The sequence below is a fragment of the Pholcus phalangioides genome, unplaced genomic scaffold, assembly GCF_987345545.1.
Source record: "Pholcus phalangioides strain wild (caught in Gottingen) unplaced genomic scaffold, Ppha-v1.0 ptg000017l_1, whole genome shotgun sequence".
NCBI lineage: Eukaryota > Metazoa > Arthropoda > Arachnida > Araneae > Pholcidae > Pholcus > Pholcus phalangioides.
In genome coordinates, this window is record NW_028301610.1 from 32,935,461 (window position 1) to 32,951,917 (window position 16,457).

Consider the following 16,457-nt stretch of genomic DNA (forward strand, 5'->3'; position numbering starts at 1 on the left):
TTCATCTAACAACAAAAATGCCAGCTTTAATCTGCCGATGTTGACCACCTTGTCTTTGTCATTTACTTCCACCACAGTCCTTGGTCAATCTACGCACGACACACTTTTAATGCCAAGCATTGGCGAAACTCCGCCGCATTTCAGTCATATAAGCACTAAGCAGAATATATCGAGTGCCACTATTAACTATATTCATCAAAAATATATCTTAGAGCACTTCGTTAATATCATACTGTGATGTATTAATATACTGTATCAAAACATTAATAAAAACAAAGTATTTGAATCACAAAATGCATGTAAAATAGATTAATTCCTTCCAAATTCAAAACTGTTTATTGTTATGAATTATTGGTGTGCATTCTATGCTATTGTTTGTTGTTCAGACTATAAGTAAATAGTTTTAAAAAAAATCTGGAAGAATCTCCCTCTTCTTTAGAGAATCAGGAGAATTCACTGTATATAACTGGAAACATTCGTATTGAATTCCAGAAAATCTTGGCAGAGCCGAGATGATTCGCATCCTTCTCAAACCCAGTCTATGGCAAGCATTGCATGAATATCTAAATCAATTATTAAAAAAATATCAAAATCCATTATTGAAAGTCCTCCATTATATCGGAGTCCATCCAATATTGCATTGCAATGTTAACTCCTTGATTGCCGAATTATACTGAAGTTAGGTCTGATGCAATGAAACATTGATGGGGGAAGAGAAGTACATCCAGTAATACAGAATTTAAGGTTATGTGCAGGGAAGAGTGTTTTGCATTATATATTCATAAGTTATTGGGATGTAGGTGTTTAGCCCGCTAACATATCTTTTTGCTAGGAAGACTCGAATAGTCTGAGATCGCTATTCCAGCTCCTATGATTGTAACTGACACTTTTCTCATATACCTTTGATACACTGAGCTGGAAGTCAGCTTATGATACTAAGCCTCATATTCATTCAATTTATTGATTGTTTTGTGGCCAACAATTTTAATGACTTTCACAAATTTACCCTTGTTTCGTAAAGTAAGATGCATTTTAAGTCAAAATTGTTTTTTGACCTTATTCAGAACACTTGAAGCCAAGCTTACTATACTAATTTAAAAATGACAAGCTGAGTTCATTACTCTTTCTGTATTTGATTGCATAAAACTTTGGATCTAACCAAAAAAAATTGTAAATATGTACTTGTTAACTTTATATTGTGTGTGTTGATTGAGTTGCAAGAACGATCTATTTTGGTCTGCGTGTTGGGCAGTTGGACACCCATGCTTTAAAACAGTAGTTCCCAATGTTTTCAACTCACAGAGTGCCTTGGGCCTCTTTTTAATATTTATTCATGGAATTGACTGATTCATTTATTTTCCCATAGCGACCTTAGAGCCCATTGAAAGTGTACAAAGCTCTGCGGAGCACAGGTTGGGAACCACTGCTTTATTCTCTGTACATTCTGACTTCAGTCCTGATGTAAACAAAAGCATGTGTGCAATACTCAAAATTACTTGAAAATTTCACCTCTTCTACAGTACAAAACTGCAAAAATATAGTCCTTTGATCGTTTGCCCTTCGTATCATAAAATTTCTCATAATTTTTATTTTTTTATTTATTCAGTATTATTTCAAAGTCATCTGGAAGGTAGAATTTTTTTTTTTAAAGATTGGTCAAAGTATTTTTGCTGTTATGTCTTCAAGGTGGGTGTTCACAGGATACGCCTTTCTCACTCAAACATTACTGCCTCTCTTTTAACAGAAGTATCATGGGTTTTTTCTTTATTATTATTATTTCTGGTCACAAAGAGATTTGATATATACTTCTCTTCAAGAGTTCTCACAAGAGGTGCTTTCTTCTTCGTGGTTTGATGACATATAAATGAAATGTGCTTGTCGATCTCGCTTGACAGAGGCATTTGAAAATTCATTTCTTTGCAGCTGCTCGGCGACTCCTATAAACAATAGGGATTCAAGGATTTGTTGCTGTTAACAAGATTTTTTTTTCTTGCCCACGCGCTTTGACATACACTGAATGGGGGTCACTTATCGTGGTGAATATGCGCATTTCCAAAGAACTCGCAGTTCTGCTTCAGCAGCTTGCTGGGAAGGGTAGGAGGCAGAGTGATGTTGGTTTCACGGAAGGCAGCGAGTTGAAAAACTCTAATGATTATTACGAGACATAAAAGTAAAGTTTTGAAAACCTGATTCAAAAGCATACTACTCATTTTTGATCCAGTCAGCATCATTGTGAAAATCATCCACTAAAGATTCCAGTCCATAGTCCCCTGCTGCTGAATGTTGGGGCCATAACTCGGGGCACACGCAAGGATAAGAAACCGAAGTTGTCACGGCAGAAACAAGATATCAACAACAGGTTGAAGTAAAGAAAAAAAGTACTGGAGAACTCCCTCATCCAACTGGAACTGCTACAGCCCGTGAAAAATTATGAAATATTCAAATATACAGACTCGCAAGAAAAATAAAAAAACGGCAATGCAACAATAAGTTATTCATAATTTGTTTTATGTTATAATTGATAGCATGTTGGTTCCAGAAAAATCATTTGGTGTAAATTAGCTCAGAAACTAAATTGTAGAATTTTGAGGAAAACAAAAGTAATTAGAAAAAATGAGTTGAGGATTTCTCAGTATCTGCCGTTCTCTGGATAGATCATGTGGATCTCTTGGGAATATGTGAGATAGGATCAAAAATAAAATAAAGTCTCACAAGCTTTTATAATGACCATGGCCCCCCATATCCTGCAGCAATTCTCTCTAGGCTGGGATCTTTGGTAGGCCCTCTATAGCAAAGTTGTGGTCGGGAAAAACGAAAATGACAAGAATTGTCCCAGGCCCCTGGGTCAGAGCCCCGTCATCTCAATTCTTACTGAGGTGGCATTATAATGACAGAATGTCTATCAATTTTTTTTCTTGATATATGCCTCTTTCTATTTTAGTGTTATCAACTGTTTTTATATCAACAAAATTTGGTAAACAGTGAAAAAAATTTTATCTCTGTAAATTCATTATAAAAGAATTTTCCTATCGCACATTTGAGGAAAAAATTCATGTGTTCCTTAACATGTAATGTGAAGGGGCGGGTAAAATTACAACCAATAGAGATAAAGGATGCAGAGTGAAAAATCAAAAATTGGCACAGCGGTTTGTTTACACGAGGACAGAAAATATTATGAATGAACTATAGATTATAGTTTGTTTCCTTGGTTATTTAATATTCAATACATGCATGTTACTATGCTTTTGTTAATATTTTAAATAGTGATCAATTCAATAACAAGCTCAGATCACAAATTTGCTAAATACCCCACTATTGATTTAATGCATATTTATTAATTTGATCTTAACAGTCTGCTGTAGGTCATGATTACATAGCACAAGTAGAAAAGCATGGGTCACAGGTAGATGCAGTGAAAGGCTTTGGTGGAAAGTATGGTGTGCAATCTGATCGTCAGGACAAGGTTTGTTCAATATACCATATAGAAGTTATATTATTAAGTCTAACTTTTATTTGTATACCGATTCCACTGACCCTACTAACATTTCCATTAATTTTTATGTTCATAAATGAAAGTTTATTTTTTTTTTATAATAGTTGGGTATATTATATGTACACAATTGAGTCACATTATTCTGACCACTTCCTATTTTTGACATCAACTGGGTGTAGCTAGTAAAATAAGACAAGACAAGGCAAGTCAAGCTGGCTTGGTGCAAATGTAAGATAATATGCAAGCATTTTGAAAATGTATCTATCATTACTGTCACAAATAAAACAAGCTATTTATTAGATATAAGAAAATGCACAATTGTGTCAGCTTTCAAGCCAAGCATCATAGAATGTGTGAAACTAAGCAGTTTGAAATATCCCTGAGATGGTATTATAACTCAATCATCAATGTTTTCTCTATAGATCTTCCGCCACATACTTTCAAGCAGCTATTGAATGAACTGCAATCTACTTGTAGCTAGCTGAATGCAAAAACAATAATAACTAAATCTTTACATTTTGCTGTATGTGATCCGACTAGTGAAAGGTTAGTTTTAGTACACCTCTATGCTGTAAACCGGGATTCAAACCCAGACCTGCACAGCTAAAGACCAGTATGCTAACCATTCAACTGCCAGATGACAAAAACCTTCTAGCATCTTATTGTATCACTTCCAGACCATTTTGTTCATGCTCAGACTGCATAAAACAATTTTTCTGGATATAAGATATGATGCCTACACAGACCAAGCCATCTTTGCCGCCATAGTAAACCCCTTAACCTTATGTTGAAAGAATCGTATAGGATCCTAGGTTCTTTCTAGAATAAATGTCAAGAATCAGTGTCTAGACTGAATCAAGACTCGTCACAAAAGAGAACTTGGGAAATTTGGTCAAGGGCCAAAGATCTCTATACCATGCCAGACAACCTTTCTTGTGTAAGGGCGTGAGCAAGATGCAAACAGAAAGGTTTGGCAAAAAGCCTTCTGAGAAGGCTTTGGGAAACAGTAATCCTTTGTAATAGACCTTTGGTCGCAGTGCTAGGTTCTATGAAACCACCTACCCATAAGTCTAAGTGTAACAGTAATCCTTGAAACTATAAACAAAGAGAACTCTCTGGAATTGTCATTGGATGACTAAAAAGTATCAGATGGAGGAAAATGGATAAATTTAAGAGACCTACATCTAGCAATGGATGACAATGAGTGAGCTAAGCATTTGGAGTACTCTCTGCTTTATATATATGCACATCGACTTGACGATGTATAAATACATGCTGGGTCCAAATGAAATCAATGTCAAAGTTTTAAGAAAAGAAAACATTCTCTGATGATGTTAAGTACTGGAATTGGAAAAAGGCCTAGTGAATACTCAAACTTACGATCGCTCTTCAGTTCAAAAAACATTCACATGTTTGCATTAATTTATCACTTTTCACGGCTTTCAAAAAAATTAATTTTTTATGTGCAATTTTTTAAATTTGAATTTTATTTCATTTTCAAAAATTTTATTCTGATATAGTCTGCTCTTGGCTGGGATCATCATGAAAAAGTTGACAAACATGCTTCTCAGAAAGGTGAGAAAAAGTCTTCTAAACAACTTATATTTACTGTAGAATCTGTATGTAACAAACTTCTATTTATAACAAAAATTTTATAGGAAATAACAAAAATTTTTAATGGAAAAAGCAAATTTGTAAAATTACAGTCGGGTCTCCATATGTAAAACACATTCTGACATGAGTAATGTTTTGTTAGTTCATTTTATAGATACAAAGTTTTCTAACTGTATATGGTGTGTGTGCTAGTGCATTCCAGGGCTTGGAAAATCCCAGGTCTCCATGGCAACTAAAAAATCACTATTGGGGCCTAAAATTTTCTGCATGTGATTGCTAAATTGAAGTCCAAAGATGACACAAAGTTTTCTGATTTTTTTTTACAGTGTGTCTTTCAAAAAGAAGCCATTAAGTGCTAGAAAAATAAAAGAAAAAAAATTAGGAATGTTTTTCATGAGAAAAAAATCATGCTTGGCTCCTAGGAAATGCTGCTGGCACCTAAATATTTTTTTTTGATTTTTCAATTCTCTGATGTATTTTCAGTGAAAGAAACAAACACGCACATATATGGTGATTCACCCTGTTCTCAGGGGGTACATCACCATATTGCTAATTAAGTTATTAGGGGCTGTTCAAGTATTACGTCATCATCGATGGGGGGGAAGGGGCTTTTCGATTTGCTGACTTTTGATGACAAGGGGGGGGGGAAGGGGGATTTGGATAATGCTTACGTCATCAACCATACTTTATGAAAATATGAGTTGAATTCAGAGGGGCATAGCTGATAACGAAATTTTGCTGACAAGGGGGGGAGGGGCAAAAATGGCTAAAAATTTGCTTACATAATACTTCAATGGCCCCTTACACAAAGTTTGTATACAAACATATTTTAAACAAGCATCATGATCTCTTGGGCAAAGTGAAGTTCTGTGACTCTCTTGAGAGACTGGGAGCATTAGCCTGTCAGTTTACATAATATGAAAAATTATAGCACTAGATTTCACTATCACCAAGTATTTTTATGCCTGGAAGATCCCAAATCATGCCCCTCGAGGCAGCCCTGATTTTAAAAAAAGGAGAGATTCATTTTCCATTCTTTTTTATTAGGCAGGTAAATATCAATGCCAACCTCAATCCGCTATACTGTAAGGGATGTTTCATAAATGGGTTTTTTCCAGGGATAAACTTAAATAAAGAGAACGACCATATTGGGTCCAAACTGAAAGATATACATATTTTCAGGCTACCTGAATACATGATGAAAGGATCCAGAGCAGAGGTTAAGGTGCACATGTGCTTAGTGCTGGAGAAGAGCGACAGCAGACACATGTGCTCACACATAGTTGAATTGGAAATTCAGTGAGATGTGAGTTGGCAGTGAGATGTGTTCTGGAATGATATCAAATTATTAGGCGTGTGGAAAGTGTGTGATGCAACGCCAGGTTCAGACGGGTTTGGTGTCTCAAAACATACGTTGAGGCTACAGGTCAGCCACTGCTTAAGAAACTGGAGGCAGACGTCCAAGGGTAGCCGGTCTGGCCACTAACCAATCCACAGAAGACTGGATCATCACATGAAGTCAAACGATGAGACGGGTGAGGTGCCAGGGGCACACTTTTCCAATTTTAACACATTGTTCTGTCTGAGAGACGATCTGGCTCACACCTCAATAGGGCGCGACGCCTTAGTGATGAAGACAGGAAGTAGTAGAGTAAGTCGTGATTGTGCACATCTCCATCTAGTTTTTATACAAGAGTGTTCCCACAATGCTTTATGACAGAACCAATCACAAGATCGAAGATGCGGTATTGAGCTTGCATCTAATTTACATAACTTCATGAGAGAAAAGGAAATATTGTAAAAAATATAATATTGAATCTGTCAACCAAACATAACAAATTGGAGATCTGGCCAGGATCCACAACTCTTAGGCCTATTGCACATTGTATAAGCTCATGACATTATAGACCGTGAGATGGTCCTAGGACCCACAGACAGCGTAGAGGTAAAATTATATTGCACGTTTATATAACACTTTGCTGAACATTTACATTAACTTACACTAATATATTGCACAATTAATTAGATACTGAGTTTGACGACGATGACTCGACGCGGTTCCCACTGACGAGCCACGGGAATCCCCCAGAGGGAAAGAGAAGGTAACTAGACGAGCTATTGTGGGATCTCTGACATGGATGTAAAGCGGAATTTATATGGGACATTGGCAGCCCGATCTCTGGCCCCATTCTCATCCGACAGCCAGGAGACCCCACCCCCCGACCATCAGACCAAGCGAACTGGATCACCAGCATAAGCCTTTGGTGGTTTCCGGTAGCCAACGAACCCTGGGGCCTAAACAAGATTAAATGAAAATTGAGATATTTTTGTAAGAGATCCCAGATCATAATGTTACAGTGACAGATATACATAGCTATTTACAGAGTGTCTATGGTGACATCCTGTCAAAAGGTTGGGTCCTGGTGTGCAATATTTGATGACGGAATGCAGCGATCCAACAGTTTAGCAAGAATTTTGTCAAATCCCATGACAGAACAAGAAGGGTTTCTTCAAATTGATTGCATGACACAATAATAGCATAAATAAAGGAAATACTTTTTTCTAGATATAATGCCAAGATGAACTTGGAAAGAAAAGTCTATTGATCTCAGCTGGGAATTGAACCCAGTCCTCTTGCAAGAGAGGAAGCATTCTTAATTTCAATGGGAAGGGGGTTATAAAACTTAGCTATTAGGTAAGAGAAATGAATTTTTTTAATTTTTTTGTGAATAATTAGAAAAGAATATGTGGTTTTACGCCTAGCAGAAGATTGAGTGGATATTAATGGCAGGGAGTATTGACATTTAAAGAGAAGCAAACAGGGATTTATAAAAATATAAGTATGTAAGTGGTAGGATTTCTATATTTTTGAAGAGAGTGATGGAAGGACTATAATAGTCATTAAAAATTAGCCTTATAATTTTCTTGTGTAGTGATATAATAGGTTTTAAGTTAGTCAAATAATCACTATTCCAAATAGGTAGACCGGTTCTTTAGGTAACAATACCTGAAGAATAACATTATCGGCAGTTCTAACAAGCAGCATCTACTGTGTTATTCCAATAGGCTTTTACATCTTGCTTCTAGTAATCTGGCGATTTTGATAATACGGCACACCCTGGTTTGATATGTGCCGGATTTGTGAGTCTACTGTATATAGAGCGATTACTTACATGTTTGTGATACAATTATTTAAAACAAATTTCTGCTTATTTACAGACTATGCTTCTGGATTTGGAGGAAAGTATGGGGTTCAAACTGATCGTGTTGACAAGAATGCTGTAGGATGGGACCATGTAGAAAAGACAGAAAAACATGAATCACAGAAAGATTACGCCAAAGGATTTGGAGGAAAATTTGGTGTAGATAAAGACAGACAAGACAAATCTGCTGTTGGATGGGAATATCATGAAAAGACAGAGAAACATCCTTCTCAAAGAGGTAATTTCTGTTCTAAAAATAAATGTTTATGTATGTAAATTTATAGTAAAATTATTTTCAAGTTTAAAAGTGTACAAACCTATTAAAAAAATGATAAGATCAGATCCAAATTTTTAAAAAGGAAAGGTTAAAACCTTGTGTTGGATTCTAAAGGGAAGTTTGTATAAGTTTGAATTATCCAAAATTCGAATTAACAAAGTTCGAGTTGACCAAATTCTACTGCATTAAAATGTAAACCATCCCAAGATGGTCTCTCTAGGCGGTCATGTCTGTCTGCATTAAAATGTGGTTAACTTTTCATCATTTTTTTTTAAAATTCTAATATCTCTGTGAACGTTACATTTAGAAACGTTGAAATTTTTAGTTGGCATCAGGACATACAGGGAAAAAACTTTCTAATTGGGTTTTTGGGCACACAAGGACAGTATAAAAAGTTATTTTTTTTATTTTAATAGCTATACAACCCCTTGCAATAGGAATGACATATCTGAGTACTACATGTCATTTGAATACTTTTTCTAATTGGAAGTATGCCTCTAGGACCAACAGTTCACCAGTAAAATGTCATACGCACTGTTACCTATGCACCCTGTATACTCTACATATTTATGATAGAACATTAATCAGGTTTCACTCACAAGTCAATATTGGAAAGTCGAATTGGAAAATGCATATATGGGTTTGGTGATAATATTACTCAAATCTAATTTCTTTGTTCAAATTTCATTAAGTGATTTTTTTATGTACTAAATATGTTGCAGGGCTCCCACTCATCCTACTTTTTGATAAAATGTCCTACTTTCTCGATTTTGTCCTTTTTTTACCAATTCCTATCAACAAAATTCATGTAACTGATTTTAATTGAGCAGGGAATCATCGATATATTGCCAAATGTTGTAGATTGGAATTAATGATTCTGCCAAAGCAGAAATTGTATCGTTTTTAAGGTTATTTAGGTGGTGTATGTGGACCATTTGGTTTATTAATTTTTCATTTGCTTCGTTTGGGGGTTCAACAAGTGAAGCAGCTGTCATTAAAAACGTCTGGCTGGATGGAAAAATAATTTTGTATTTGCTATTTCATGGTCTTGTATAGTAACTAACATTCATCATTCAAAATTATGGTGCACATTTTGTGTATAGGTGAAACAATAGTTTGCATTGCAAAACAATTGGATACATGGGTCTATTCTAAGTTTGGCGATTCTGATGCTACCTAATAGCATTCAGTTGTCTTGTATATTTTTAAGGCATGAAGAGGCTTAAACAATATATACAATGCTCAGTAAAGAACTAGAAATGGTTTCACTGGCATTGAATAAAACTGAATGTAAAAAAATATTTAAAAAATTCCTTTAAAAAAAAATATGGGTGATATAGTAAAACCATCCAGTTCACCTTTACATTAGACTTTGTAATTTAAAAATTTTTCACTGTGCTTTCGAAGTGATCTTGAAAGAGCGTCATTCTTAAAAACACTTACATGCCTTCATAATTTGCTGTGCACTGTTGAAGAGAGTTGACAAACTGGACTGTGAAAGACTAAAAAAGGAATGTAATAAATATTACAATAGACAAAAGAATTATTTGTGTTTTGACCAAAAATTGTTTTTATAACTAAGTCATTTCTGTCATTTTGATTTGGCTTGAGTCAATTTTATAGGATACTGAAATAATGCTATGAAAAAAAAAAGTTTTTTTGTTAAATAAAAATTTTTTTTAGCGATTTTCTTTACTTATTCTATGATTGTGGTGTCGAAGAGGGGCACTTCTTCATCCTACTTTTAGTCCAACTTTTTCTAATTTTTTGAGTGGGAACCCTGATGTTGTTTATGTGATCTTCTGTGCTTGCTTTTGAAGTTTGTAATGAGAGAGGGCTTTCCAAATAATATATTCTACTAATAAAAGGTTTTGTTCAAAATATCTAATATTGTTTTTATTTTGCATCTACATTGTGTAAAAGAATGTTTCATTCTATTGCAGTGGAACTTCGGTTAACGAGCGGTTTGGTGAACAAACAAAAATTTTGAACAAATTTTGACTCGGTTAATGAGCAATGATTCGCATTACTAGCAAAAATTTTGTGCTTTGTTTATTTATTTTCACATTATCACAGTTGAGCTGATGGTTTTTTGCTTTCACCCACACACATGTTATGGAATTGTGGGTAATATTTTCCCCTGCAGTCTCCGATAAGCGTGCCTCACTCGGAAAATTAACACACGTGCGAGTGTGAATATTTACGATACAAAACTAGATGTAGCTTTGCAGCCATGTGGTATATGCTCTTGAAGGTTTTTTAAGGTTTTTCTCAATTCTACTTGGAGAAAACTGTGGGCTGATTGCATTATTGAACGTGACTTTGAGGGGGCTAGCTCATGAGCAGGAGCCACTACTTGTCAAAGAGATTGTGTGTTTGGGGAAGACCATAGACTAGAGGTGCATGAGGATGACATTCAAGAACTAGTGGTGGAAAATGTCTAGAAGTTGACGGTAGATGAAGTGATGGATCTCTCATGCATGTACCAGCAAGAGTTTATGGACGGTATCTTATCTGAGAACGAGAGAAGTAAGGACATGGCAAATGTCGAGCACCAACTTAAGAAAGTCTCTTTCATACTGACCTCTAGATGAAAGGTTCTCCCAATCAATACCTGGGTAATTGAAATCCCCTAGTATGAGAACCCTCTTATGCTTACACATGTAGGAAATTTCATCATGCAATTTGGCGATGTAGTTTGGATTTGTAGTAGATTTTTTTTGTTGTTTGGTCGGTGTAGTATTTCATTATATTATTTATTATTATTATTGTGGTGAATCATTGATTGAATGCAGTTTTTATTAGTCATTTTTATGTGAATGAATAATTGTGAAACAAATTATTTGAGTTCCCATTATTTCCTATGGGGGGAGTTTGATTCGAATAACGAGCGATTTGGATAATGAGCACGTTTGTGAAACAAATTGACCTCGTTAACCGAAGTTCAACTGTACTTGGAATATAACAGAGTGCTCATGTCACAGACATCCTCTTTGATTATTATTTAAACTTGGAATTACTAGTATTTAGCTTTAACTACATGTTATTGGAATTATTTGATTTTTTTTTAGTAATTACAATTTTTGAAGTTGTTAGATAAGGGTTTTTTTACTTCTCTATAGTAAAAGTTTGTGCAAACACATGTGCACTTGAATCATTAAACATGTATTTAATTCTTTTTAATAATTATTTTTAAATATAGTCAAACTCCATTATAAAAAACTTAGGGACAAAAGATTTTGTTCCTCATCCCATCTCATAAGAAAATGCATGTGATCTTGCAAAAAAAAGCATGGTCATACCCACCAAAAAAAGATTTGTTACCGGTTTATTTGTTGTTTCCAACCGGTTTAATCTCCAAAGACATTTCTTGGCTATTGCTGTACTCATCAAAATAAGTTAATTTTCAGTTTCAACTGAGTAAAAATTATAAAAATATAAAAACTTTTAAAGGAAGAGCTGATAAAGTTTATCATATCAGATTTTTAAATGTTTTAGGTTTTGCTATAGTGGTATATAAAATAATCTTGCATGTATTAGAAATCCGGCAAGACCAGTTGATCAATAAATAAACTTTGTTCATTATATCCGGAAATTTTTTATTAACCAAGCTTGGTATAAAATGTAGTCTGACTATTATTTATATCTCTCACCCTTAAATAAAGAGTTTATTTGCAAAAGGTAACATTTCCACAATCACTGAATTTACAGTAAAAGTGGAAAACGTATTCTGCTGGAATGTGCTGCTTTACAAAAGAGGAAAATAGCCCAACAGGTAGCATGTGGGAGTGGTATAAGAATATTTCAATACTATGTTTCTTGATCAGCATTCGAGAGTGTTATCTGCATTTGAATTTCGGAAATGTTTTTTTGTTTTTTTTTTGAAAGAAAATTAGTTGAAGAAAATTAGATCTATGTATTCAAGTCTGAAAAATCCAGAAGGTTTCACCTAGCCAAGAAAGGTACTCTTATTGCTCTCTCTCATGCATAACATGAACACAATCATTCTGAAATGTGATCTCGAGCACTTCTGAAAATGTGCCATTTTGAAAAAAAAAAATCCCTCTTAATGCAAGTAAGACAACCGTTTTGTTATGTTTTCTTTTGAATGAAAATTACTGAGGTAAATGAAAGAGGTGGATATGTTCCTTTTTGGTGAAAATGACCAACTTTACATTGGAATTTCTACCAAAAACATCCCCATTTAAATAAACCCTGTTGCATAATCTGACAGAGCTCATCCGAAAGATTCAAAAACCGTTGAAAAGGGAATTTCGAGAAAAAAATGGAAATGTTCCCTTTTTTGAAAATAAACTCCTCAACTGGCATGTTGAAAGCAAAAAATAATCACAGCAAAAGATAATCAAAAAATAATCACAGCAAAAGATAATCAAAAAATATTCACAGCATATTTTATAAAATTTTAATTCTGATGTTTTATTTACATTGTTAGATGCAGTCAGCCAATCATTTTGAATATTATTTGATTATTATGCATATAAATTTATAATTTTTTTTACACTTCACAGGTTGTATACCTTGATGGATTCTATAATGTAATTTAATAGTTCCTTTTCATTTAAACATTGATTCATAGTATTCCAGAGGTCAGTAATATTTCAAAAATTTTATTAAGGAAAATGCATAGCACCCCCCTTTTTTTCAAAATTTCGATCTTTGTTTGCTTCATTAGTGAGCATAGAAAAAATGGGATCTGGGGCTTGGTGAGAAAAAAAAATTTGACCCATAAAATTTGAAAAATTGAAAACACTCAACTTGGATGCATCAAGTATTAATTTTTTTACTGAAAATTCTCATTATAAAACCTATTTTCTTTTTCCAAATTTTAAACTCTTACTTTCTTAGAAAATGTGTAATAAAACTCTGGGTAAAAAATATGCTTTCTTTTTCTATTTCCTTTCCTTCTGAAGTTTGCTTAATGAATGTAAGTTTGTTTCACAAAAATTCTGATTTCACAGATTATGCATTTGGCTTTGGTGGGAAGTTTGGCCTTCACTCTGACCGCCAAGACAAGTCTGCTGTTGGATGGCAGTATATAGAGAATGTGCCAAAACACCAATCACAGATTGGTCAGTTATTACTTTTCTTGTGTAGCATGCCTAACCTATGACTACTCAGATCTACTAGAGGCATATTAGTAATACTTAGCTCCTCTAATACTTAGGCATCATGTCTAACATAAAAAAAATTCAAAATTTTGACAATCATTTACATAATATTTCAGGTTGGATGGTATTCTCCAATTAATAAAAATGAGTTTTGGGATGTAATGTAGGTTTTTGCATGGGCAGAGGTACAGGGGAGGGGCATTGCCCCTCTCCCCCCAGCATCAGAGGTGGAATCATCTAATCTAATGTATATGTGTATATATGAATTGACATCATCGTGCCCCCCAGATTTCCAAGTCTATCTCTGCCTATGGGTTTTTGTTTGCTCATTTTGTTATATAAAAGGTGAGATCAATATGGTTTCTAATTTCAATAACAATTATTGCTCATTGCTTGATAATACTGTTCATAATTAATTTTTGATATTATTTTGCTTGCTTTATTTTTCTATTTTTTCTCATTTATTGCTATAATAGGTGAATGCTTCATTTTAATTCAGAATGTTATATATTTTTTTATACTACTTTATATATATGAGTATTGAGGTTTTCTTCCTTGTATCATATGCTTATCCAAAGTAAAGTGAAAAAATTATTTTTATGTAGCCATTTCTATATAGAACATGATGGAAAAATAAATTGTAATGCTGTACTACACCATTTAGTTTGTTTTTTCAGAATTTTGTTTGTACAACAAATACTTTTCAATCAACGTCTCAGACAAGTGTTTCTTAAACACCTTTGTCTGTAAAAGGGTGTACTCAGGGGTGAGAACTCTGCGCCAATTGCGCCACATTGCACCAAAATTAACATCTTGCGCCATCCTGCTCCAATAGTGTATTTTCGTATTTCTAAATAGTGAATTTTGCTTCAGTATGCTGGGAATTTCAAAAAGGATGGCGAAAAAAAATTTGTTTCCTGCAAAACGATTCTTTACGAGAAGAGCGTGTTTTTTCCACTGTACTTAAACTATATATCTGGCTTTCCATCGCAAAACCCCAATAACATCTGTGATCGTGCAACTGAAGATGGTTTGCAATGGTCTTTCAGCTTTAAAGCGCAAATGTGAGTCAGTTCCCGTTTTCAAAAAATATATACAAAAAGTCGCCACTGGAAGCAGCAGAAATTATTACTGTAGTTGATCGTCATTGCATCAAATCCAGATGTTTCGTGAAAAAAATTTTCATTCCGGGAGTAAAAAGCGCATGTCCGCCGAATTACGAATGCTAATTTAGAAACCTGGCAGAATAAACAGCGTTGAATTGCCAATATCGCCAAACAACGAGTGTCAGATCGTCAATCTTGCCAAATAATGAGTGCTGAATCGCCAAACATTGTGTTGATTTGCCAAACATCGTGTTGATTTGCCAAACATCGTGTTGATTCGCCAAACATAGTGTTGATTCGCCAAACATCGTGTTGATTCTTTCGAAATTCCCTCCCATTTTGCAACAGTTTCCTTCCGAGTATAAAAAAATTGAAAACTTATAGAAAATTTTTAGCCCATTTGAAGTGCTGCTGGAAAGTAAAAATCTTGCAATATCAAGTGCCCTCAGTAAGCAAAAATCATCTTAAATAGACTGGTGTGAAAAATTTTATGACAGCTGCTCTTTCAAACAAGGTGTCAAAAGCCTGAAACACCAAAAACATAAAACAAGCTGATAAAAAGATGTTTAATAATAAAAGACAGTACAGTTGTTTTATTTTGAAAAGGGGTGGGGGTCAATGAAAATATTCTTGTAAGTTAATTTTGCTGCTCCAATTTATAAGTATCTACTCAGAATCCTATATTTTGCTTCTCCAAAACTGCTCTGAATCCTGAATTTGCTGCTCCAAATCCTGAATTTTGCTGCTCCGAAATGGACTTTGCCACTTCTCACCCCTCTGTACTAAATAATGAAAAATTTTCTATACGTAGATGCTATTAGCATCTATTTTTCTTGTAAACGTTTAAGTGTATACATACAGTCATACCCCAATATAACAAATAGGAAAAAGTCAATAATTTCATTCGTTAAATTGAGGAAATTGTTCTATCAAGGTCAAATTGATCAGGAGCGTAAACACTCGAAAGGGCAAATTTTAAAAGCTACTTACTTTGAGAGTTCCTGTTAAAAATTATTTCTGACAACAATTGAAAAAAAAAATGCATAATATAATAAAGTCAGGATGCATGAAAAAATTGTTTGATAGAAGTTTGATATGTCCAACATTTTTATCAAACTTTTTCTAACTTGTCAAGGCAGAACACAAACTTGAAGTAACTTTATTTTTTTACTGAAATGTAAACATACAGACAGCACAATTTTTCATGGTATTGATGTTACACCATTTGCTGAAACCTTCCCATGTGCATTTTGAATGGCTTTATTATCTCCTTTACTTAAAAAAGAGCAGATTCCTGTTCTTTTTTATTTTGTCTCTAAAGAAGGGCTGAAGGTCAATTCCTTGGAAATCAAATCTTCTGATTGTGGTTTTGATTGACGAGAAATGAGAGAAAATGTTTTGGATAGTTTAAAAAATATTTGTTATATAAAGGTTTTTTATTCGTTAAATAGGGGGGTTTGATCACTATTTTCATCAGAATTTCAGAAAAAATTAGTTAAATTGAGGAATTCGTTGAATCAGAGTTTGTTAAATTCAGTGTCCGACTGTATGAAAAAGTTAATGTTTTGGTATTTTTATCTGTGAATTTAGCTTTTGCCCTAGGGTTGCAGTGCAATCATTGCAAATGAAAAAAAT

The 16,457-nt window shown here is 34.2% G+C and overlaps 1 protein-coding gene across 2 annotated transcripts in view; it reads left to right on the forward strand.

Annotated features, from left to right (window-relative positions):
* The window catches only part of LOC149072929 (src substrate cortactin-like), a 76,521-nt gene that overhangs the window by 27,429 nt on the left and 32,635 nt on the right, over positions 1–16,457 (forward strand). The window contains exons 5-8 of one of the 2 annotated variants that reach the window (XM_089247082.1): positions 3,353–3,463; positions 5,014–5,068; positions 8,327–8,548; positions 13,567–13,677. In XM_089247082.1, the coding sequence (XP_089103208.1) occupies positions 3,353–3,463; positions 5,014–5,068; positions 8,327–8,548; positions 13,567–13,677 (499 nt within the window). The remainder of the gene's footprint in view (positions 1–3,352; positions 3,464–5,013; positions 5,069–8,326; positions 8,549–13,566; positions 13,678–16,457) is intronic. The other variant, XM_089247083.1, reaches the window with a different exon arrangement.